This window comes from Grammomys surdaster, unplaced genomic scaffold (assembly GCF_004785775.1).
Source record: "Grammomys surdaster isolate TR1022 unplaced genomic scaffold, NIH_TR_1.0 125946, whole genome shotgun sequence".
Classification (NCBI taxonomy): Eukaryota; Metazoa; Chordata; class Mammalia; order Rodentia; family Muridae; genus Grammomys; species Grammomys surdaster.
The window spans coordinates 1,442,690-1,461,745 of record NW_021620768.1 but is presented as its reverse complement, the minus strand read 5'-3'; the positions used below and the strand labels follow the sequence as shown (position 1 = coordinate 1,461,745).

General features: G+C 48.0%; 1 protein-coding gene across 1 annotated transcript in view; it reads right to left on the bottom strand.

The window, feature by feature from the left end:
• Iqgap3 (IQ motif containing GTPase activating protein 3) overlaps positions 1–16,627 on the bottom strand; it is a 39,264-nt gene extending 22,637 nt beyond the window's left edge. Inside the window, exons 1-12 of the mRNA XM_028753275.1 lie at positions 16,591–16,627; positions 14,603–14,690; positions 11,683–11,839; positions 10,873–10,950; positions 7,645–7,721; positions 6,865–6,932; positions 6,663–6,776; positions 6,308–6,486; positions 5,870–5,948; positions 5,040–5,203; positions 3,570–3,657; positions 1,507–1,670 (exon numbers count right to left, since the gene is read on the bottom strand). Of these exons, the coding sequence (XP_028609108.1) occupies positions 1,507–1,670; positions 3,570–3,657; positions 5,040–5,203; positions 5,870–5,948; positions 6,308–6,486; positions 6,663–6,776; positions 6,865–6,932; positions 7,645–7,721; positions 10,873–10,950; positions 11,683–11,839; positions 14,603–14,690; positions 16,591–16,627 (1,293 nt within the window). The remainder of the gene's footprint in view (positions 1–1,506; positions 1,671–3,569; positions 3,658–5,039; positions 5,204–5,869; positions 5,949–6,307; positions 6,487–6,662; positions 6,777–6,864; positions 6,933–7,644; positions 7,722–10,872; positions 10,951–11,682; positions 11,840–14,602; positions 14,691–16,590) is intronic.
• Positions 16,628–19,056: the final 2,429 nt, after the last annotated feature.

The window sequence follows — 19,056 nt, the reverse complement described above, 5'->3', positions numbered from 1 at the left end:
CCCATTCATCCACTCACAGTACTTATGCTCTGCACCTGGGCCACATTCATTCACCCACAGTACTCTTGTTCAATACCAAGGATGCATTTATTCACCAACAACATTTATACTTTCTACCTGGGATGTTTACTGTGAACAGCATCATGAAGACTTCACACACAGTATTGTTTTAACTTTCATAACAAGCCAAATGAGGTAGGTACCATTAATATCCCCTTTCCCCACCCAAGCCTATCGCTAGGAACATAAGGTTAAATAAAGCTACAGAGCCCTCATTCAATATGGGACTTCTGCCAGCAGCCTTCGGGTCCCCATGTCCCATCAAGAACTGCATTAAGCTACTACTTGTAGGAATAAATGCCTGCAGTATCAGTACTCAGGAGGCAGAGGCAGAAAAACCAGGAGTTCAAGGCCACTCTCAGCTATATAACAAGTTAACAAGTTCAAGCCCAGCATGTGCTATGTGAGATTATGTCTGAAAAAGCCAAAAGGAACAGAGAGGGAGAGAGGGGTGGGAAGGGGAGAGAGGGGTGGGAAGGGGAGAGTCAGATAGACAGAGACAGAACTGCACAAGGCCCTGGGCAGAGAGGACCAAGTAGCTATCTTATACTATGTTACACACCATGAGGCCCTGGCTCCATTTCCCAACCCTCTTCTCTTTCTGCTTCTCTTCAAACACCTGCTTAGGCTGCTCTCTTTGTCTGTATTCAGCAAGAGCTGCAAACGACAGTAATGACTGCCGAGGCTTCTTGGCTAATGACAGTAATGACTGCCCAGGCTTCTTGGCTAGGTGCTTCTTGAGGCATATATACTAACTCAGAGTCCTTGGAGCAATCCTGTGAGATCGCTACCATTTATGAAGAAACAAGTAAGCGAACTGTCAGTGTCACATGTCATACTTGAACTCTCAAGTCCACAGCCCTCAGCACTCTGCTGTCAACCCTTGTGTCCCTGTCACACGGCTGCTGTCACCATGCCCTTGCTGAAGACGAGTGCTGTGTGCAGGTCATGTCCAACATAAATGTCTTATGGAGGGATTTACTGTGAAGTCTCTTCCAGGAAGCCTTCCCAGACTCTCCAGCACAGCTTGCTCTATTTTCCTGAACCTTGCTGTAAAATCATCTTCAACCTACATCATTTTCTCTCCACCTCTGCCTGACCCCCTGGGAGCACTCTAACTCCTGCAGTCGATAGGGATGACCCTAAGGAAAGCTCATGCCTTGCTATTAGAGAGCTGTGTAAACAGGAGTTGAGGTGGGGCAGCCTGGTGGTTAAAGCACGTCCTGACAGTTAGCTGAGCAGGCAAGTACTCAACATCTGTATCCCCAACTCTTACCTCTAAAGCAGGAAATGGGCACTTACCTGGTAGGGCTGTTGCTGACACAGCATGTGCAGCAGCCCTGGCTGACATGATTTCTAATCATTTCTAACATACTGATTTCTGGCCATCCAAGGACCAGCCAGCTATCCCTATCCCAGCAGCTGCTTGGGACCCCCAGAGCTTACCCCCTGCTGCTGCTTCTGGAGGAGAGCAAGTTCCTGCTGGTACACAGCAGAGGCAAAGGGATAGACTTGGGGCAGCTGGGCTTCGGGGCACATGAGCTCCTTCACGGTGTCAGTGGCCACTCCCCTCTGGATGGCTTTGTTGATCCTCCACACAGCCTGGAGCACTGCAGAGGAGGACAGCAAGAAGCCACACAGGCTCAGTGATCCCTGTTATCTCAGCTGTCCTCACCAACCAAGCTCTGCTGGGACCTCTAAGGGGAATGGCTTTGTGACACTTCGGGAAAGCCATTCTACTAGATTCAAAATGCATTTCTAAATGTTCCAGTGGAAAGGGGGATGGGGCACTGTGGTAGGCCCGGGAGCTGCACAGCTCAGAATGCAGCAGAAAGTGGCTGTCACAGCAGAGGCGAGTTCCTAAGGCAGCGAGAACAGGATTGACAGGTGGCAACGGTGCAGAACTAAGATGAAGTGAGTCAAAGGGCTCTAGGGACCAAACCCTAGTGACAGTGCAGAGAACTAAAGAGCCAGCTCCCTTTTAGCTCCATTTGTACCGCAGCAGGTGGAGGAGGCTAAAAGCAGCCATAGCACACAGTGTGGTTAGAGCTTACACACTCTGGGGCCAGTAAGATACCAGCAGAAATGGACACTGGCACCAAGCAGCACACAGTCTTGTGAGGAGGAATAAGGAAGGCTATGAGAAGACCCATGGCCAGTTCTAAAGGCCATGGTAGAAGCAGCCCCACCCCAGTGCTATGGCAGTGCTGAGGAGGAGGGATTCTAACTGGGAGCAAGCAGATGACTTTATTGACACCTTGGAGAGAGCGTTGGAGATGTTCCCCCAGCTTCTGACAGGTGAAGTGTGGGGAAAATGTTATCCAGAAGCCAGGGACTGGGAAGGAACCAAGGAAGAGCAAGAAAGACCAGGCAGTGGTGGCGCACAACTTTAATACCAGGACTCAGAGACAGGGGCAGACAGATCTCTGAGTTCAAGGCCAGCCTGGTCTACAGGCCTAGTTCTAAGACAGCCAGGGCTACACAGAGAAATAACCCTGTCTGGAAAAAAAACATGACAAACAAACAACAAATGAAAAGAAAGAAAGCCCAAAGTGTGGACTAGAGAGTGAAGGAGCCAGGGTTGGAAGGACGGCTCAGCAGCCCAGAACACTTGATGCTCTTGTTGAGGGAGGATTCAGTGCCTAGCACCCACATGGTGGCTCGTAGCCATCCATAACTTCAGTTCCGGGGATCTGATACTGTCTTCTGGCCTCTGTGGGCACTGCAGACATACAGTGTGCAGACATATATGCAAACAAATCACTCATAGACATAAATATATAAAAGCAAATAAATCTCTCCCACCCCCATGCAGGGTATCTTGGCCTTGGCTATCCTGTAACTCTGTAGATCAGGCTGGCCTTGAACTCAGAGATCCACCTGCCACTACCTCCCAAGTGCTGGGATTAAAGGTGTGGGTCACCACCATCCAAATAAATCTTAAATAAATAAAAAAAAAGAATGGATGAGCCAGTTGGGTATGGTGGCTCACATCTGTAACGGGAGCACTCGGGAGCACTCAGGAGGCTGAGCTAACAGTGACACCTGTGCTCCAGGCCAGCTTGAGCTACACAGTAAAATCTCATCTCAAAAACAAAACCTAACCAAGAACGGAGAGATGAAGCTATACTATTGAGAGATCTGAACCAAGAGCACTCTGGCACCCAGGAATGAAGTGGGCTCATAGGACCCTGAGTTAGAATGTGTTCTCTCTTTACCTAAGAAATCACATTTTAGAAACCAAAGAAATATAAACAGACATAAACAAAATTAGAGGCAAAGTCCCCAGAAGGAGCCTAGAGCCTAGTCCCAATCGGCAGCGAGATGTCATGATCTTTCCTTCGATGCCCCCCCAGGGGTTGCAGAGGACAGAGGCCATAAAGGGTAAAGTTCCTTGTTGGGCTTGGAGCTGGATGGGAGTTTGCGTTGTCCAATACATATGCCAGTAAAGGGCCAGATACACTTGCAGGAGCCAGCAAAGCCCTTAGCCCCACCTGGAGATGACTTACTAGCTTGCTCTTGATCACCCTTCTCATTGGCTGCAGCCACACCAGCCTGGATCTCCTCCTTTTCTAGAAGCCTCACCAGGCCCAGCTCCTGCAAGAGCACAAAGGTGCAGGAGAAGAAAATTCCCAGGTCATGAACGTGTATTAGGAACTGCCACTCCCAGCCCCGCCTCTCACTTTAGGTAGAAGGACCTGGCCTACCTATCTCTAGCATTCTAGTTATTTTTTTTTAATATATTTATTTATTTTATATATATGACTACATTGTCGCTGTCTTCAGACACACCAGAAGAGGGCATCAGATTCCATTAAAGATGGTTGTTAGCCACCATGTGGTTGCTGGGAATTGAACTCAGGACCTCTGGAAGAGCAGTTCATGCTTTTAACCACTGACCCATCTCTCCAGCCCTCTAGTATTTTTTTTTTAACCCAGTATACATCTAAAATAACAACAGACAAGATGTAAGCATAAGTAACATCAAACATTAAGTCAAAGCATTAAGTGCTGGAGAGACAGCTTCCTGGCTAAAGTCCTTGCCACAGAAGCAAGAGGACTAGGGTTTGAATCTCCAGAACCCATGTAAACCTTGCCTGTAATCGTAGCTTCAAATGCAAGAGAGGAGATTCCTGGATCAAGCTGCCTAAGTGAGACTAGTCATACTGGTGAGCTTGGCTCAGTTAAGAGAATCTGCCTCAGTGAATAAGGAGGAGTGACTGGGGATGACTCATGACACCAACTTTGGGCCTCCTATACACATGCTCACACATTTGCCCTCCCCTATGTGCACGCACCTATAGACATACACTCATACCACAGACACATATATACATGAAAAATGTAGGAGAAGTGTCGGGAGCCGCATTCGCCATTGCAAAATGGCGCCAGCTCCTTGAGGGAGCCAAGCTGAATGTGCGCATGCGCAAAGAGTAAAAATTACTATGCTAATTAAGCCTCACTCCAAGAGCCAATGAAAAACTAGTATGCTAATTAGGCGTCACTTAAGGAGCCAATGAGCATGCAGTAAGTTCTCCCAGGACTCTATATAAGCCGTGGGTTCTGGGGCTCTGGGTCCTTCGCCACTACCATCCAAGAGAGCTGTAACACTACCATCTAAGAGAGCTGTAACACCATCTAAAAGAGCTGTAACAAGTAAACTGCGTGTCAGAAGAATCCTGAAGTGTGGCGTGTTCTCCTTATCGGCGAGGCGGCGCGTCACAGAGAAGGGTCAAAACATTTAAAATAAAATTGATAAATCAAGATCCCAATTCAGCAATGGGAAGCGTATTTTGTTATGCAATGGACTGGCCTGGTCCTTCCATCTCACTCTGAGGAGGAACTCAAAGCAGACTCAGGGACCTAGTCCACAAGGCTTTGTGGGGTGACTCAGCCATTTAAACATGGAGTCAGTGATGACATGCACATAAGAGGCCATTTCCCACCCTACAGGGAGACAGGTGCTGGCTAGAGCGGACCTGTGATTTCTGCTCTCTGTCTGAAGTCAGCTGTTCCAGGTACCAGTCAGCAAAGGCTCCTCTCACCCCTTGTAGGGCCAGGACAGGGTCATGAAGGGCCTCAAGCAAGGCCCCAGGGCTCTGCCTCTCCAAAGCATCATCAACAACTTCCAGAGCCCCCTGGACTGAAAGACAGAAAATTTCCAAGTGTGCAGAAGCTTACCCCTATGAGCCCCTATGAACCATTCCTGGACATCTGCCTTCTTCTGGCCTCCCAAAAGTTGTTCTGTCCTCGACCTCTAACACAGAGGGCCATGTGGGCGAGCCTATATCTTCCTCTTGCTCTTCACAGCCCTCCTGTCTCACTGTCCCAGAGCCTGAGAACACTCTGATCCTATCAGACAAACATTCCCTCAGTGTGAGCCTTCAGGTTGCTCCTCTGCCCACTGTCTGCTCTACCTGTCCATCGTCATCCTTCCTTCTTTTCTTTCTTCCTCTTTCCCTTTCTTTTGAAAAAGCCCCACAATGTGGCCCTGTGAGGTCTTGAACTCTTAATCTTCCTGCATGGCTTCCTGACTGCTGGGATCACAGGTGTGTGGTATTACTCACAGTTATACTTCCTTCCTGAATCCAAATATCCACCCCCAGCCCAGGAGCTGAAAGCCTTGTCCATTAGCCTGTCTTAATAGTTCTCCATCTCCACAGGATCTCCCTGGTAAGAACCTCCCTGCTGAGGCCAGAGAGCAGGACATAGCATCCCTGGCCTATGATCTTTCCCTAGGGCAGGATGTGGCTCACATAAGGTCATAGAGCTTAGTAAAGCTTCCCAGGCTCTCCCAGTCATCTCTTACTATTGGCGAGGTTGATGTGCCCCTGGATCTCTGCCTGGGTGAGGCAGGACTCATAGATGTCCTGCTCCTGACCATCGTCCTGCAAAAGTGAGATGAAGAGAGAGACTTGCAGGGGACAGCACAATCTCTTCCTCCCTATCCATGTTCCTGGCTGCAGGCCGACAGCCAGGCCAAGACCAGCCACCAACAATTAAGCCAGTCAGCCCATAGACTGCAGTCTGGTCTCAGCTCATGCTTCCCTTCCACACCCACTTCAGCTGCCTGAGGCTCATCCCTCCAGCCTCTTCTCCAGCCTTCTTGCTCACAGAAATCACCCTCCGGCTCCTCTGCTCCTTTTCAACGGTCACCGGAGACAGGACCAACTGCAGTCCTAGTTCCACTTGAGACTCCCCAGGCCTCTCAACTTACTGGCCCCTATAACCCAAGGCGTCTCCTTACGTGATTCCTGGCATTGGCAGCCTTTTCCATCTTGGCTAGGGCCAGCAGCTCTTGGTAGACAGCTGCCAGAGGTTCCCGAAGATTCCCCAGAAGAGCATTGGGATTCTGCAAGGCCAGCAGGGTGTCTTCCACCACCCCTCGCTCCACTGCATCATTGATGGCCAGAATAGCTGCGTGGACTTGGAGAGGTAGCACAGCAAGGTCAAGAAGCCAGAAAGGACCCAGACCAGAGCACAGGTGGCTGCAGCACCTGGGAGCTTGACCCCTTTGCCTACGGATGAGGTGCCAGAGCTCAACCAAGGGCTATGAGGCTTTCAGTGCTCCCACATCCTACTCTAGCAGAGTCCGGCCCTACCTGCAGCCTCATCGGCTGAAAACTCATTGGCCAGGATACCCCCGATCTTGCTGAAGGCTGGTAACTGGAGGCCATATTTGGCCAGTTCAGAGGCGATGTTGCTGAGTTCCTCAGCTGCAATGGTACCAAAAATGCTCTTCATTAGGCCTGGAACCCCCAAGCCCCTGCTTAGTCTATGGACAAGGGGAAGGGGCTGGCTTACCTGTGAATTTCACTTTCCCATACAGGTCATGAATCTGAGGGGCCAATCCCAGCCGGAAGAGGAAGAGACTGGGAAGAACGGAAAGTATTAGGACACACTGGGATCTACTAATTTCCACACCTTGTCCACAGGTGTGTAAAATGACGGTGGAGACCCAGAGGTGAAGAGGACTTAGTCGTGCCCTCCAGTCACTCTAGCACACGGGAATAGCCAGCCGAGACAAGAGCCACAGAATGGAATAAGGTGCCATAGATTTCTCTGTAGCTGTACCGGCTCCGCGGAGGGCACACTGCAGTGGAAGTCACAGTGGAGATGGACAAGAGGAAAATTACAGCAAACAAAGCCACCGAGGCCAGGAATGGAGGCAAAGAAGGGCACAGGAAAAGAAGGCGTGAAAAGGTGACACAGTGGACCCGGGAACTGGCCAGTCCCATTCTATGATTTGGTCAACTGTAATGCCTGCCTGTGAATAGAAGCAAGTAGCCTTCTGTGCTAGCATTAAGTGGCTTGCATCGATGCTCTCGATGGGCCCTGGTTCTGACTCATTCATGTCCCAGTTGCAAACTAAGGGCTTTTTATCCTGCTGTCCCTTCATTTACGAGGCTGACGCATAAATGTGCTCACAAACAGGCATATAAACATAAATACCCATGCAGACCTAAAATCTCACCCTCCCGAGAACTGCTCATCCGGCTACTACCTCTCTCCTTCCTACTGTACTTATTGCTATTAGCTGATTCAGGGAGAGGACACTGGCTGACAAAGTCAGGGCTGTCTCACCTGAGAGCATGAATGCAGTAGATCACCCGAGGCATGTTCTTTTTGTCATAGATGTCTGTGGTCTCTGGGAGGAAGATCTAGAGGAGAAACCAGACGGTTGCTGTACACTGGGAAGGACGGCACAGAGGAGGGCTGTGTAATATGGCTTCCAAGCTGGCCTAAGAAAGGGGGACCATGCTCTCCAACCAGAGCTGTGAGTGCCTACAGCCCAGGCTTCTAAGTCAGTTCCTATAACCATTCCCATTCAGACCAATGTCAAAAAGGCTTACTAGGCCAAGACACAGCCAGTTACATAGTCCCAGAGTATTCAGGGTCAGCTGACCTCTAGATGGGACCTTGGGAGGTACAGGATGCAGGCTATTGTCTTCTGTAGGGAAATCAGGTCCCAGGCACTCAGTCTGAGTGAATCTGGGCCCTGATCTGAGATGTTCACCACATAGATAATGTCCTGGGGTGCTGACCACGCCCCAGGGGTGGGCAAACACGGCTTGCATTGCTATGGCCCACAAAGGCACCAAGCATGCCACCCAGTTTCCAAGCCAAAGGCCTCTGATCTGTAGAAATCTCTTTAAGAAATGAAACCTGGGGCTGAAGAGATGGCTTAGTGGTTAAGCGCTGTTCTTCTAAAGGAAAAGGTTCAACCAAAGAACCCTGGTTCAATTCCCAGCACCCACATGACAGCTCATAACTCTGGGACTGTAATTTCAGCCCCAGAGGATCTGACACTCTCACAGAGACATATATGTAGGAAGAAAACCAATATACATAAAATAAAAATAAAGAAATCATAAAACATTATTTTAAAAAAAGAGAGAGAGAGAGAGCTGAAACACAAGCTTAGTCTATCCTACGCGACATCCAGCTTCTCAACAAGGGACCAGAGCTGGGGGCTGTCCCACTTTCACCAACGCAGCATATGCCCTCACTGCTGCTGTCTCCCACCAAAATGTCTCCTATTCTTTAAAAAAAAAAAAAAATTGGGGCTGAAAAGATGGCTCAGTTGTTAAGAACACCCTCTGCTCTTCCAGAGTTCAATTCCCAGCAACCACAGGGTGGCTCATATCTGTCTATAATGCAACCTGGTGCCCTCTTCTGGCATGCAGGTGTACATGCAGATAGAACACTCATAAACAAATCTTTTTTTTTTTTAAATTGTGGTTAATTTCTTTTGTGTGTACAAGTGTCTTGCTTATATGTATGTATGTGTACCACATGCCTACCCTGTGCCTGTAGCAATCAGAAGAGGGAATAGGGATCCCTGGAACTGGCATTCCAGATGGTTATGAACCAAGTAGATGTTGGGAATTGAACCTGGATCCTCTGTACAGTCAGTGCACTAAACCTTAGGCCATCTCTCCAGCTGCTCTTTCACTTTTGAGAAAAGGCCCTAATGTAACCCCTGCTGCCGTCCACTTCGTTGAGTAACCCAGGCCCTGCCTGGAAACTCCCAACCCTCCTGCCTTATCTTCCTAAACTGAAAGCAGAGTTGCAACACTAAGCTCAACCTTTGCCTTATGTAAAACTGGGAGGAGTCCAGGGTCTCACACCCGTGCAAATCCTCTACCGCAGAGCTGTGTCCACAACCTGAGACTGACTGCTTTCCCTTTTTTAATCTGTATAGGTGTTTTGCCTGCATTGTGTGTATACCACTTGTGTGTCTGGTGCCCATGAAGAGCAGACTGTGACTGGAATTACAGATGGCCGTAAGCCACCGTGTGGGTGCTGGGAATTGAACCCAGGTTCTGGAAGAGCAGCCAGTGCTCTTAACCACTGAGTCATCTCTCTAGCTCCTCTTTCTTTCCTCTTTCTTTAACTTTTAATTTCATTTTAAATTTTAAAATATTGTGTGTGCGTGCTTGTGCGCCTGCCTGCTTGTCTATATGAGCACCATTTGTATGCCAGTGTCCACTGAGGATTGAAGAGGGCATTGGAGACCCTGAAACTCCAGACAGTTGTGAGAGCTTCCTGATGTGGAGGCTGGGAACCGAACCTGGACTCCTCTGCAAGAGCAGCTCATGCTCTTAACCTACTTCCCTCCTTTCCTCCTTTGTTTTTGTTTGTTTGTTTGTTTGTTTGGTTGGTTTGTTTTTGGGGGGTGAGGGTGGGGAGTGGGTCTCTCTCTATAGCCTTGTTTGCTGTGTGCCTTGCAAGAGTGCAGGAACAGGGCAGTGTACTGTCACCAAATGCCAGCTGACTCCTGTTCAGTCCCCACACTTCACCAAGACCCCAACCTCCATGACTACACTAAAAAAATCTCAGGAGGCTAAAGTTAGGCAAACCACGAGGAGAGGTGGAAAGATTTCCATGGACTGGTAACCACTGTGGGCATCTGGGGCTCACGCAGAAATCTGAGCCACCACCCTGAGTATGTGTTCTGATTGTCCTCCTACTAGGGAAGAGGCAAATCCAGCCACTCATTTAGTAAAGCTGCCCCACTCCCACAGGATGAGTCCTGGACCAGAACTGAACTCACTCTGTAGACCAGACTGGCTTTGAATTCACAAAGATCTGCCTGCTTCTGCCTCCCAAGGGCTGGGATTAAAGAGATGTGCCATCAGGACAACCTTTTTTCCTTTGTTGAGAAAGTTCACTATATAATGCAGGCTAGCCTCAAATTCATGATCCTGCTGTCTTAGCTTCCCAAGCGCTGAGAGTACAGGTTTGCACCATCGCACCCCGCAAAATGTGAATAGATGTCAGAGGTCAACCTGTAGGAGTTGGTTCTCTTCTTCCACCATGTTGTGCCTAGGGATTGAACTCATGTTGTTAGATTTAGCAGCAAGCTCCTTTACCTGCTGAGCCATCTTACCTCATCTTTTTATAGTTACCTTGTACAGGAAAGAAACACAAAGGACCCATACACTGCAGAATCCTGCCAAGCCTTAGTTTGTATAGTGCTTTGCAAAGGGAATTTACATGGGCCATGCAATTCTCCTGCCAACACTATAGATGGGAATTACTATACCTACTTTATAGATAAGAAACAAATTGGGATTCACAGAGGAAAGGCGTATAACATGAGTACTGTGGGGTCTTCAGCCCAAGGCTCCAGCCTGAAGTCTCCCACCTGGGGATACGGTAGGCTCTTGCTTTACTCTGCAGTTCTGGTGGGAAGATGCCTGGATAACACGAGCCCCATCTACCTTACACAGGGGTGCCACCACATGACAGTACTGATGTGCCTCAGCACAGAGCCCCAAGGAACTGAAGGATCAGAAGGAGTCTTACCGAGGGCAGACCGATGTGAGCTACCGCAGAGAGCCAAAAATTGATGTTGTCCGTGTGCCGGAAGTGTAAGCCAGTCGCCTGGAAGGGAGGAAAAAGGGGATGTTTCTACCATTCTCAGGACTCCCTATGGGAAGAGGACAGCTTAAGAAGGAAGAAGGGTAGGAGGAGCCAACGGACCCTATCCTGTGGATCCTCTGCCCCGTGGAACAGAAAAATAGCCAGAACTACCAGAAACGGTGATCCAGCTGGACAGTGGGAAGGCAGGCGCAGAGAGTAAAGGCTCAGTAAAGCTTCCAAGCTGGCATGGGACAAGAGGCTCGGACTGGGTAGAGCATGGAGAAGGGACAAGAGAGGCCCTTCAGGGGAGCAAGGCCAATGAGCCTTGGGTGTGCACTGTAACCAGGAAACCTCCCAGCCATTTGCACCTCAGGGCACCTTATGGTCCAGGGAGCAGGGCTCCTTGCTGTTAGGGGAGCACTCACCTGGCAGAGAGACACTAGTGAAGAGATACCATCCCTGTATTTATACTTTTTTTATCCTCAAAAATGACCATGTATGGCTTTTTTTTTCTTTTTTCTTTTTGGTTTTTCAAGACAGGGCTTCTTAATGTAGCCAGCCCTGGTTGTCTTGGACAAGTTTTGTAGACCAGGCTAGCCTCAAACCACAGGGATCCACCTGTCTCTGTCTCTTGAGTGCATACCACGCCAAGCTCATATATGGACCCTTAAATTACACGGTCGCCATATGGCTGTGAGAAGGTACATCTTGGGAGGAAGAGATGGTAAGCGAGGTTGATTACACTGTGTCCACCTGGTAGCGTAGCTGCTCCACGTCATAGATCTTCTTCAGGGGGACCACAGAGGGCGCAAAACAGTGGCCCAGTTTGGCCAGTAGCACTCCATTCCGAAGGCTCTCCTCCAGCTCCACAGGAGAAGGAAGCTCCTCCTTCAAGCACACCTCCATCCAGCTGTGAACAGATCATACCTTACCCACTGGCAAGCCACACAGGTTCTGGTATCTGCAGGACCTGCCCATCCCTCAAGTGACCTGACACACCATTCCTTTCCTTCCCAAACTTCCCCTCTCTTCCTACTGGCTTGCTGTTCCCCACTTTCCCTAAGCTGCCACAGAGGCCTAAATAAGACAACCCTTTACCTCATTCACCTTGGAAAGCCTCCATGAGTGGGCCCCATACCTGCCTGTTGTAGCTGGTCTTTGCTACTTCATGTGTTCTTCTTTTTCCCACCCTTTATCTGCCCCCCCCCCCCGGTTGATAGAGGGGAGAGGGAGGGAGGGGAAGAGAGAGAGAGAGAGAGAGAGAGAGAGAGAGAGAGAGAGAGAGAGAGAGAAGAATCTAATTTCTTTTTTTTCTTTTTGACCATGGCCATTAACAAACTGCAACCAACCCCCACCTCTTGAACAACCGCCACCAATGCCTCTTTTAAGCCCTCACATTTATATACCCCTGACAAAGTCCCAGAATTCCAAACATCACACAATTGCAGAAACTATCTGCAGCTGGCAAAACCATGCCTCTGCTAGAGCATGGGGCAAATCATAGTCAGCTGCTTTGGATCCTCAGAAGCAGCCTCACAGTCCCACACCTGGGATTAAAACCAAAGCACATTCTTACAGTATGTCTGCATTTTTAAAGAAACCAGCTGGGCATTATCATGCACACGCCTTTAATCCCGGCACTCCAGAGGCATGGGCGGGGCAGGTGGATCTCTGTGAATTCGAGACCAATCTGGTCTACAAAGCAAGTCCAGGACAGCCAGGGCTGGTTACACAGAGACACCCTGTCTCAAAAAAACAAAAGAAAGAAAAGAAAGAAAAAAAAAAGCCCAAAATTCCAAAATTGTCACTACAGCCTGTCCTCAAGGAGGTGTAGCCAGACTCTTACCCTATTATGTAAGATAACCTCTCACTTTGTCTGGTTACATACCTGACTCAAACCAAATGGACTCTGCCATTTCTCTCATTGTTTGGTTCTGAGAACTTAGGTACAGAAAGCTCATGTCTGACGGATCTCCTCAGTTCACCACGCAGTTATGAGGATAATGAAGGTATTAGGGGCCCTGTGGTTTGATGGAAGAAGGACAGGACAAGGGACAGAAAAGCTACAGCTCTTAGAATTGGAGGCCCACTTCCCAACCCATCTCCTTCACGTCACCTCTGAGACTCAATTGCATTCTGCAGAAATGAAGCCAACACTGGTCATCCTGGCTTCAGTGAAAAGCTGCCGGGATCAATGAGCTGATTCTGAGCACAGTTTGAATATAAATGGATTTTACTGCTGGTGGTTTTTACAAGTCAAGCACAGTGACTCCTTGAATAGACTCTCCAGATACTGAGGTCTACAGATAGTATGTTTCCAAAGAGAGCCAAGCAGACCCTGCTTTGTGCTGTTCCCACTAGACATCTGAGGACATCTGATTTCCTCTCTGCTCTATCCTACCTTCTTTTGGGAAAGTATTAACATAGACTATTGGCTAAAAAGAAAAGAGGGCTGGAGAGATGGCTCAGAGTTAAGAGGTCCGGAGTCTGATTCCAGCACCCACATGACAACTCACAACATCTGTAACACTAGTTCCGTGGATCCGACACCCTCTTCTGGCCTCCAAGGGCATTGCATGCACATGGTACACAGACAAACATGCAGGCAAAACACTCATCCACATTAAGTTAAATGTAAAAAAAAAATTTTTTTAAGGAAAGAAAAAGGGAGTGGGGAAATGGCAAGCACTCAACAGGTCAGACTGCTTGCCACACAGGCATGGGGGCCTGAGCTCAAAGCCCCTGCACCCACATAAAAGCCCAGGCATAGCCACAAGCACTTGTAAACCCAGCAGCCTAACTCCAGGTTCAGCGAGAGACCTTGTCTAAGGCATCTTCTTAAATCTTATCTTAAATAAGGCATCTTCTATTGAACCTGAAACTAATCAAGACTTTGTTTTGTTTTCTTTCTTTTTTTTTCTGAGACAGGTTTCTCTGTGTAGCCCTGGCTGTCAGGGACCTCTGTAGACCAGGCTGGCCTCAAACTCAGAGATCCACCTGCCTCTGCCTCCTGAGTCCTGGAGTTACAGATGGGTGCCGTCACTGCTGGCCTTGTCTGTCTTTTTTTGAAATAGGGTTTACATGAAGTCCAGGCTGGTCTCAGACTTGCTATGAAATTGAAGCCGACTTTGAACTCTGTGTGTGGTAGTGGTGGGGGTGGGGTGCCTGTCTATATGGGCACACCTGTGCATGCGTGTGCATGCAGAGGCCAGCAGCTGATGTAAGGCATCTTCCTTGATCACTTCCCATCCTAGTTTTTTGAGGCATGGTCTCTCATTGAACCTAGAGTTCACTAATTGGCTAAGCTGGCCAGCCAATAAATCCTATAGATCTGCCCACCTCTGCCTCCCCAGTACTGGGTTACAGGTACATGCTGCTGTACTCGGCTTCCTCTGTGTGCTGTGGGTCCTCAGGTTTTCATGCTTGCATATCAGGCACTTTACTGAGCCACCACCTCCTTTCTGGCTGACCTTGGATTTTTTAATCCTCTTACCTCGGAAGCACTGAGGTTACTGGTGTGTACTATCATGGCTGGCTTGAAAAAATTATTTTAACTCGCCCTTTCCCACAGCACAGCCCCTTGTCTGTTTTGCATTTGCTCTGGGGACAAGTGACTGGAATTGGAGAGGCAGAAGTGGACCAAGAGAAGTCCACCTGTCTGGACCCTGCTTACCGCTTGGCTTCCTCCAGCCGGCACAGGTATTGATAGGCGACATTCTGTCGCCTCTGCTCATCCATCTCCTCAGCTGTGAGGCGGTCATCTAAATCGTGAGGGGAGATAGGCAAGGGATGGAGCGTTAAACAGGAATCCCAGCACCCACACTGGGCAGCTCACAACTGCCAATGCCCTCTTCTGGCTTCTGTGGGCAACCATACACACAAGGTGTATCTTCACATGGACATATGCACATAAGTAAAAATGAATAAAAAAAAAAAAGACAGGGACCGAAGGTCTGAAGCCGCTTCTGGACATATTCCCTCAGCAGTACCTTCAGAGCACAGACACCCTCTCCATACCCCAGTTCTTCTTCCCAGTGTACCCATTAGCAGGGAGCATCTTTCTGTGCCAGAGACATTTCCTTCTCTCCTATGCAGCCATCTTCTCATCTTTCTCCTCAAGTCTACCTCAAGAACCCCCCTCAGTGCCGCCAGCAGGACCACGCACGGTGCTCCTCAGCTGGGAGTGCAGCTTCCCATGGCAGCCTTCACTAGATGCTAACTTCTCAAAGACCTGCTGTCGCCCGTGCTCCCTTGGGAGCATGGCTGACATAATCACCCATTAGCACAGTCAGTCATTCATGCAAGACCTTTCTGTCAGGCCCTGGGTTAGTGAGCATTCCTAGTTTGCCTTAGCCACAGTTTAAAAACCTGTCCGTCCGTTTTTCGTGGGGAACACACTATAAACATAAGCACAGGGTGTGGGACAGCTGCGTACAGGAGCAATGAACAAATGAGCTCGGAGAATATGGAAGAAATAGCATGGTCAATCTGTCTTTGGGCACTCCAGTCATTTTTACTCCTTATCCTATTTCCTCATCTTGGATATCCTGCAGTATGACTTCAGGAAGGGCTGGGCTTATTTGAATTGGCAGTTCAACAGACACACACTTCCAAATACAGATTTGAAAGTGCTGGCCAATGGCAGAAAATCCACGGGTTGCTCTGAAGGAGTTTACAAGGAACAAGAGTTGGTTGTTGAAGCATGGAAAATAAACCAGTAAGTGAGTGACATCACCTCAGAGTTATGATTTGGGGATTCATTGAGATGGAATGGGAGTGGCCTTGAGCAAATGAGGAGCTCGCCTCCTGCGCACACATGCCCACATACCGAAGTGTCTCAAAAACAAACAAACAAAAAAACAACCACCACAAAATGGTTATCCTGGAACTCATGTTCCTTCACGAGGTGGATGGACAGATTTTGTTCTTTGTGTCCTAGTGGAGAAGCAAGTTTTGGTTTTCTTTTTTTTTTTCTTTTCTTTCTTTTTTTTTTCGAAAAAGGGTTTCTCTGTGTAGTCCTGGCTGTCCTGGAACTCACTCTGAAGACCAGGCTGGCCTCAAACTCAGAAATCCGCCTGCCTCTGCCTCCCAAGTGTTGGGATTAAAGGCGTGCGCCACCACTGCCCCGAGGTTTTGTTTTTCACCCAGATGATCAAGTGGAATCCTTTAAGCCCTTCCCACGAACCTGAGTTTCTCTCTAAGAAAGCAGTGTTTCAGGTAGCCCAGGCTGTCCTTTATGTATTAGGTAGCTAAGAATGACCATGAACTTTTGACCTTCAGGCTCCACTTTACAATTGTTGGAATTACCGGAGTGCGCCGCCAAACCGGCCCTCCAGGTTCTGCATTTTAAACAAGCGGCCAGGTGACCAGACAGCAAGTAATTTGGGAGGCAGTGTCTCAATGAGGAATCCCGTCCCGTGGCACATTTTGGCTAGTATAGTAACTGCTGGATTTTAAGGAGCCATCTAGATCATTCACCCTCCGACCCTGGAACCCCAGAACCTGGGGATAAGAGGGAGCCCCCTTTGAAGGTTTTGCTCAGTTACCTTGAGCACACTTCGGCTAACTCCCCAGCGAGCTATGCTCCGGACAGCCACTCCCGCGAAAACCGAGCCCCAGCAGCAGCACCCCGCTCCACCCTCAGATCCTTCCCGCACTCACAGGCTGTCCGAGCCCGGCCTGCGGCGCACGGCTCCATGTTCCTTCTCCTGCCAGTTTTGAATCTCCCGCCGCTGGGACACCACCCCTCAGTGCGGTCACGCCGGGATGGGACGCTTCCCTTTCGTGCCGCAGGGAATCCTGGGTTTTGTAGTTCCTCTTAGCTAAGGGCTGGTTTGGTCTTTCTCTAAGGCTCTGCTGCTCAGCTGACTTCTTAACAAAACTTCTAACTTCTTCCCTGCCGCTGCTCTCCCTTTCACTAGCCTGTCCCACTTCCTATAGAATTCCATGGACTCCCTGTGTGCTATTTGGTGTTATACTCTGAACTAGATGACAAATGAAGGGATATACATATTCTAGACTAGTGCTGTTATAGCAACAAGAGATAGACACAGTCAAAAGCTTGGAGGTCTGTGCCACACAGAGGGAAAGATCCACTGCAGTGGAGGTCAGAGACCTTCCTAGTGAAGGCTTCAGCTGATTTTGAGGCAGGAGAGAAAAACAGATTAATTAAAAGGGCATGGGAAAGGAATGGAGGCCCCACCACCATGGAGTCTGATTGAAATTGCCAGCTAAGGGTTAAGACTTCCTACAGGGGCTGGAGAGATAGATCAGCGGTTAAAACCACTGGCTGCCCTTCCAGAGAATTCAGGTTCAATTCTCCACATCCATATGACAGCTTACAACTGTCTCAACTCCAGCTTCAGGGGATCCGACATCCTCACACAAACATACATGCAAGCAAAACACCAATGCACATAAAATAAGAATAACTAAATAATAATAATAAAATAATAATAGTAAAGACTTGACCTGGGGTGGCACATTCTTTTAATACTAGGGGAGGCAGAGGCAGGCAGATCTATGTGAGTTTGATGCCAACTCTGGTCTACAGAGTGAGTTCCAGGACAGTCAGGGCTACACAGAGAAACACTGTCTCGAAAACAAACAACAAACAAAAGACTTCCTACACAACTAACAAAATCAATGTGACGATTACTTATAGAGATAATATTCCTTTTATATAGAAATATTTCAAATAAGAATGATACAATATAAGGAATAAACATAGCCACAACACTTTGTATACATGTATGAAATTGCTCCTTTACTCCTTTTTGTATGCTCCAGGGTGCCCTGTCCAGGGAATGATCTCACCCACAATTTTAAAAGGTCTACCTAGATCAACTAACATGATCAAAATAACCCCTCACAGACTTTCTTAGAGGCCTAATTTACAGGTGACTCTAGATTCTGTCAAGTTGACAATTAGCAATAACCATTACAGAGCCTTTTCAAATGTCTGCCATGAGATTGAACCTTGACCAACCTGCTGCTTGCACAACATGTGGAGAAGGGAGAAATACAGACCAGGAAAGCATAGCTCACAACATACCCCTTTCCTTTCCCACCACAGTTGCCATGTCATTAGCGTTTGTTGTTGGTCCTGATATTGATACTTGCCATAGTAGGTTAAGATGAAATCTCACAGTTGTTTTAATTTGCATTTCCCTAATTACTAGGGACAAATAACATTTTTTGAGCTATTTCTTAGCCATTTTACCCTACATTTTAGAACTTTCTATGCAAGAACTAGGCCCATTTTTTGAATGGGTCACTTTGGTTTAACTTTTTTTTTTTTAATTTCTTTGTATATTCTGGATACTAATCCTTTGCCAGATGAATCACTGGCAAAGATTCTTTCCAATTCTGTGGGCTTCCCACAGTTTATTTTCTTAGCTCTGAGATGTCTCTTGGATTTGTGAAAACCCCCTTTTCTATGAGTGACTTTAATTCCTAGTCAGATGGAGTCCTCTTCAGAAGGTCCTTTCCTATGCCGACACCAGTGAGTACTGTCTATGTTTTCTTCTGGCAGTTTCAGGTTTCACACTGAGGTCTTGGATCCATTTGGAGTTAAATTTTGTGTAAGGTGATAGACATGGATCTAACATCGTTCTCATGCATGTGGGCATCTAGTTTTCCCAGCATCATTTGTTGAAGATGCTCTCTTTTCTCCAATGCATGGTTTTGGCTGAAGCTATCTGTACTGATGTTTGGGTCTTCAAGTTTGTTCCTCTGGTCTATGTATCTGTTTTTGTATGAGCACCATATTGTTTTTATTGCTGTGGCTCTGTAATATATCTTGATATCTGGAATGGTAGTGCCCTCCAGCTCTGCTCTTCTCAACTCAGAATTGTTTTGGCTGACTGGAGTCCTCTGTGGTTCCATATAAACTTTAAGATAGCCGGGTATTGTGGTATAACCTTTAATCCCAGTACTCAGGTGGATTTCTGTAAATTCAAGGCCAGTCTTGTCTACAAAGTGAATTCCAGGACACCCAGGGCAGTTACACAAAGAAACCCTGCCTAAAATAAAAAGTCTGTTTCTGTGATGAATGAGATAAAGATTTTTCATTGGGGTCGCATTGAATCTATAAATGGGTTATGGTAGAACAGTCATTTTCACAAT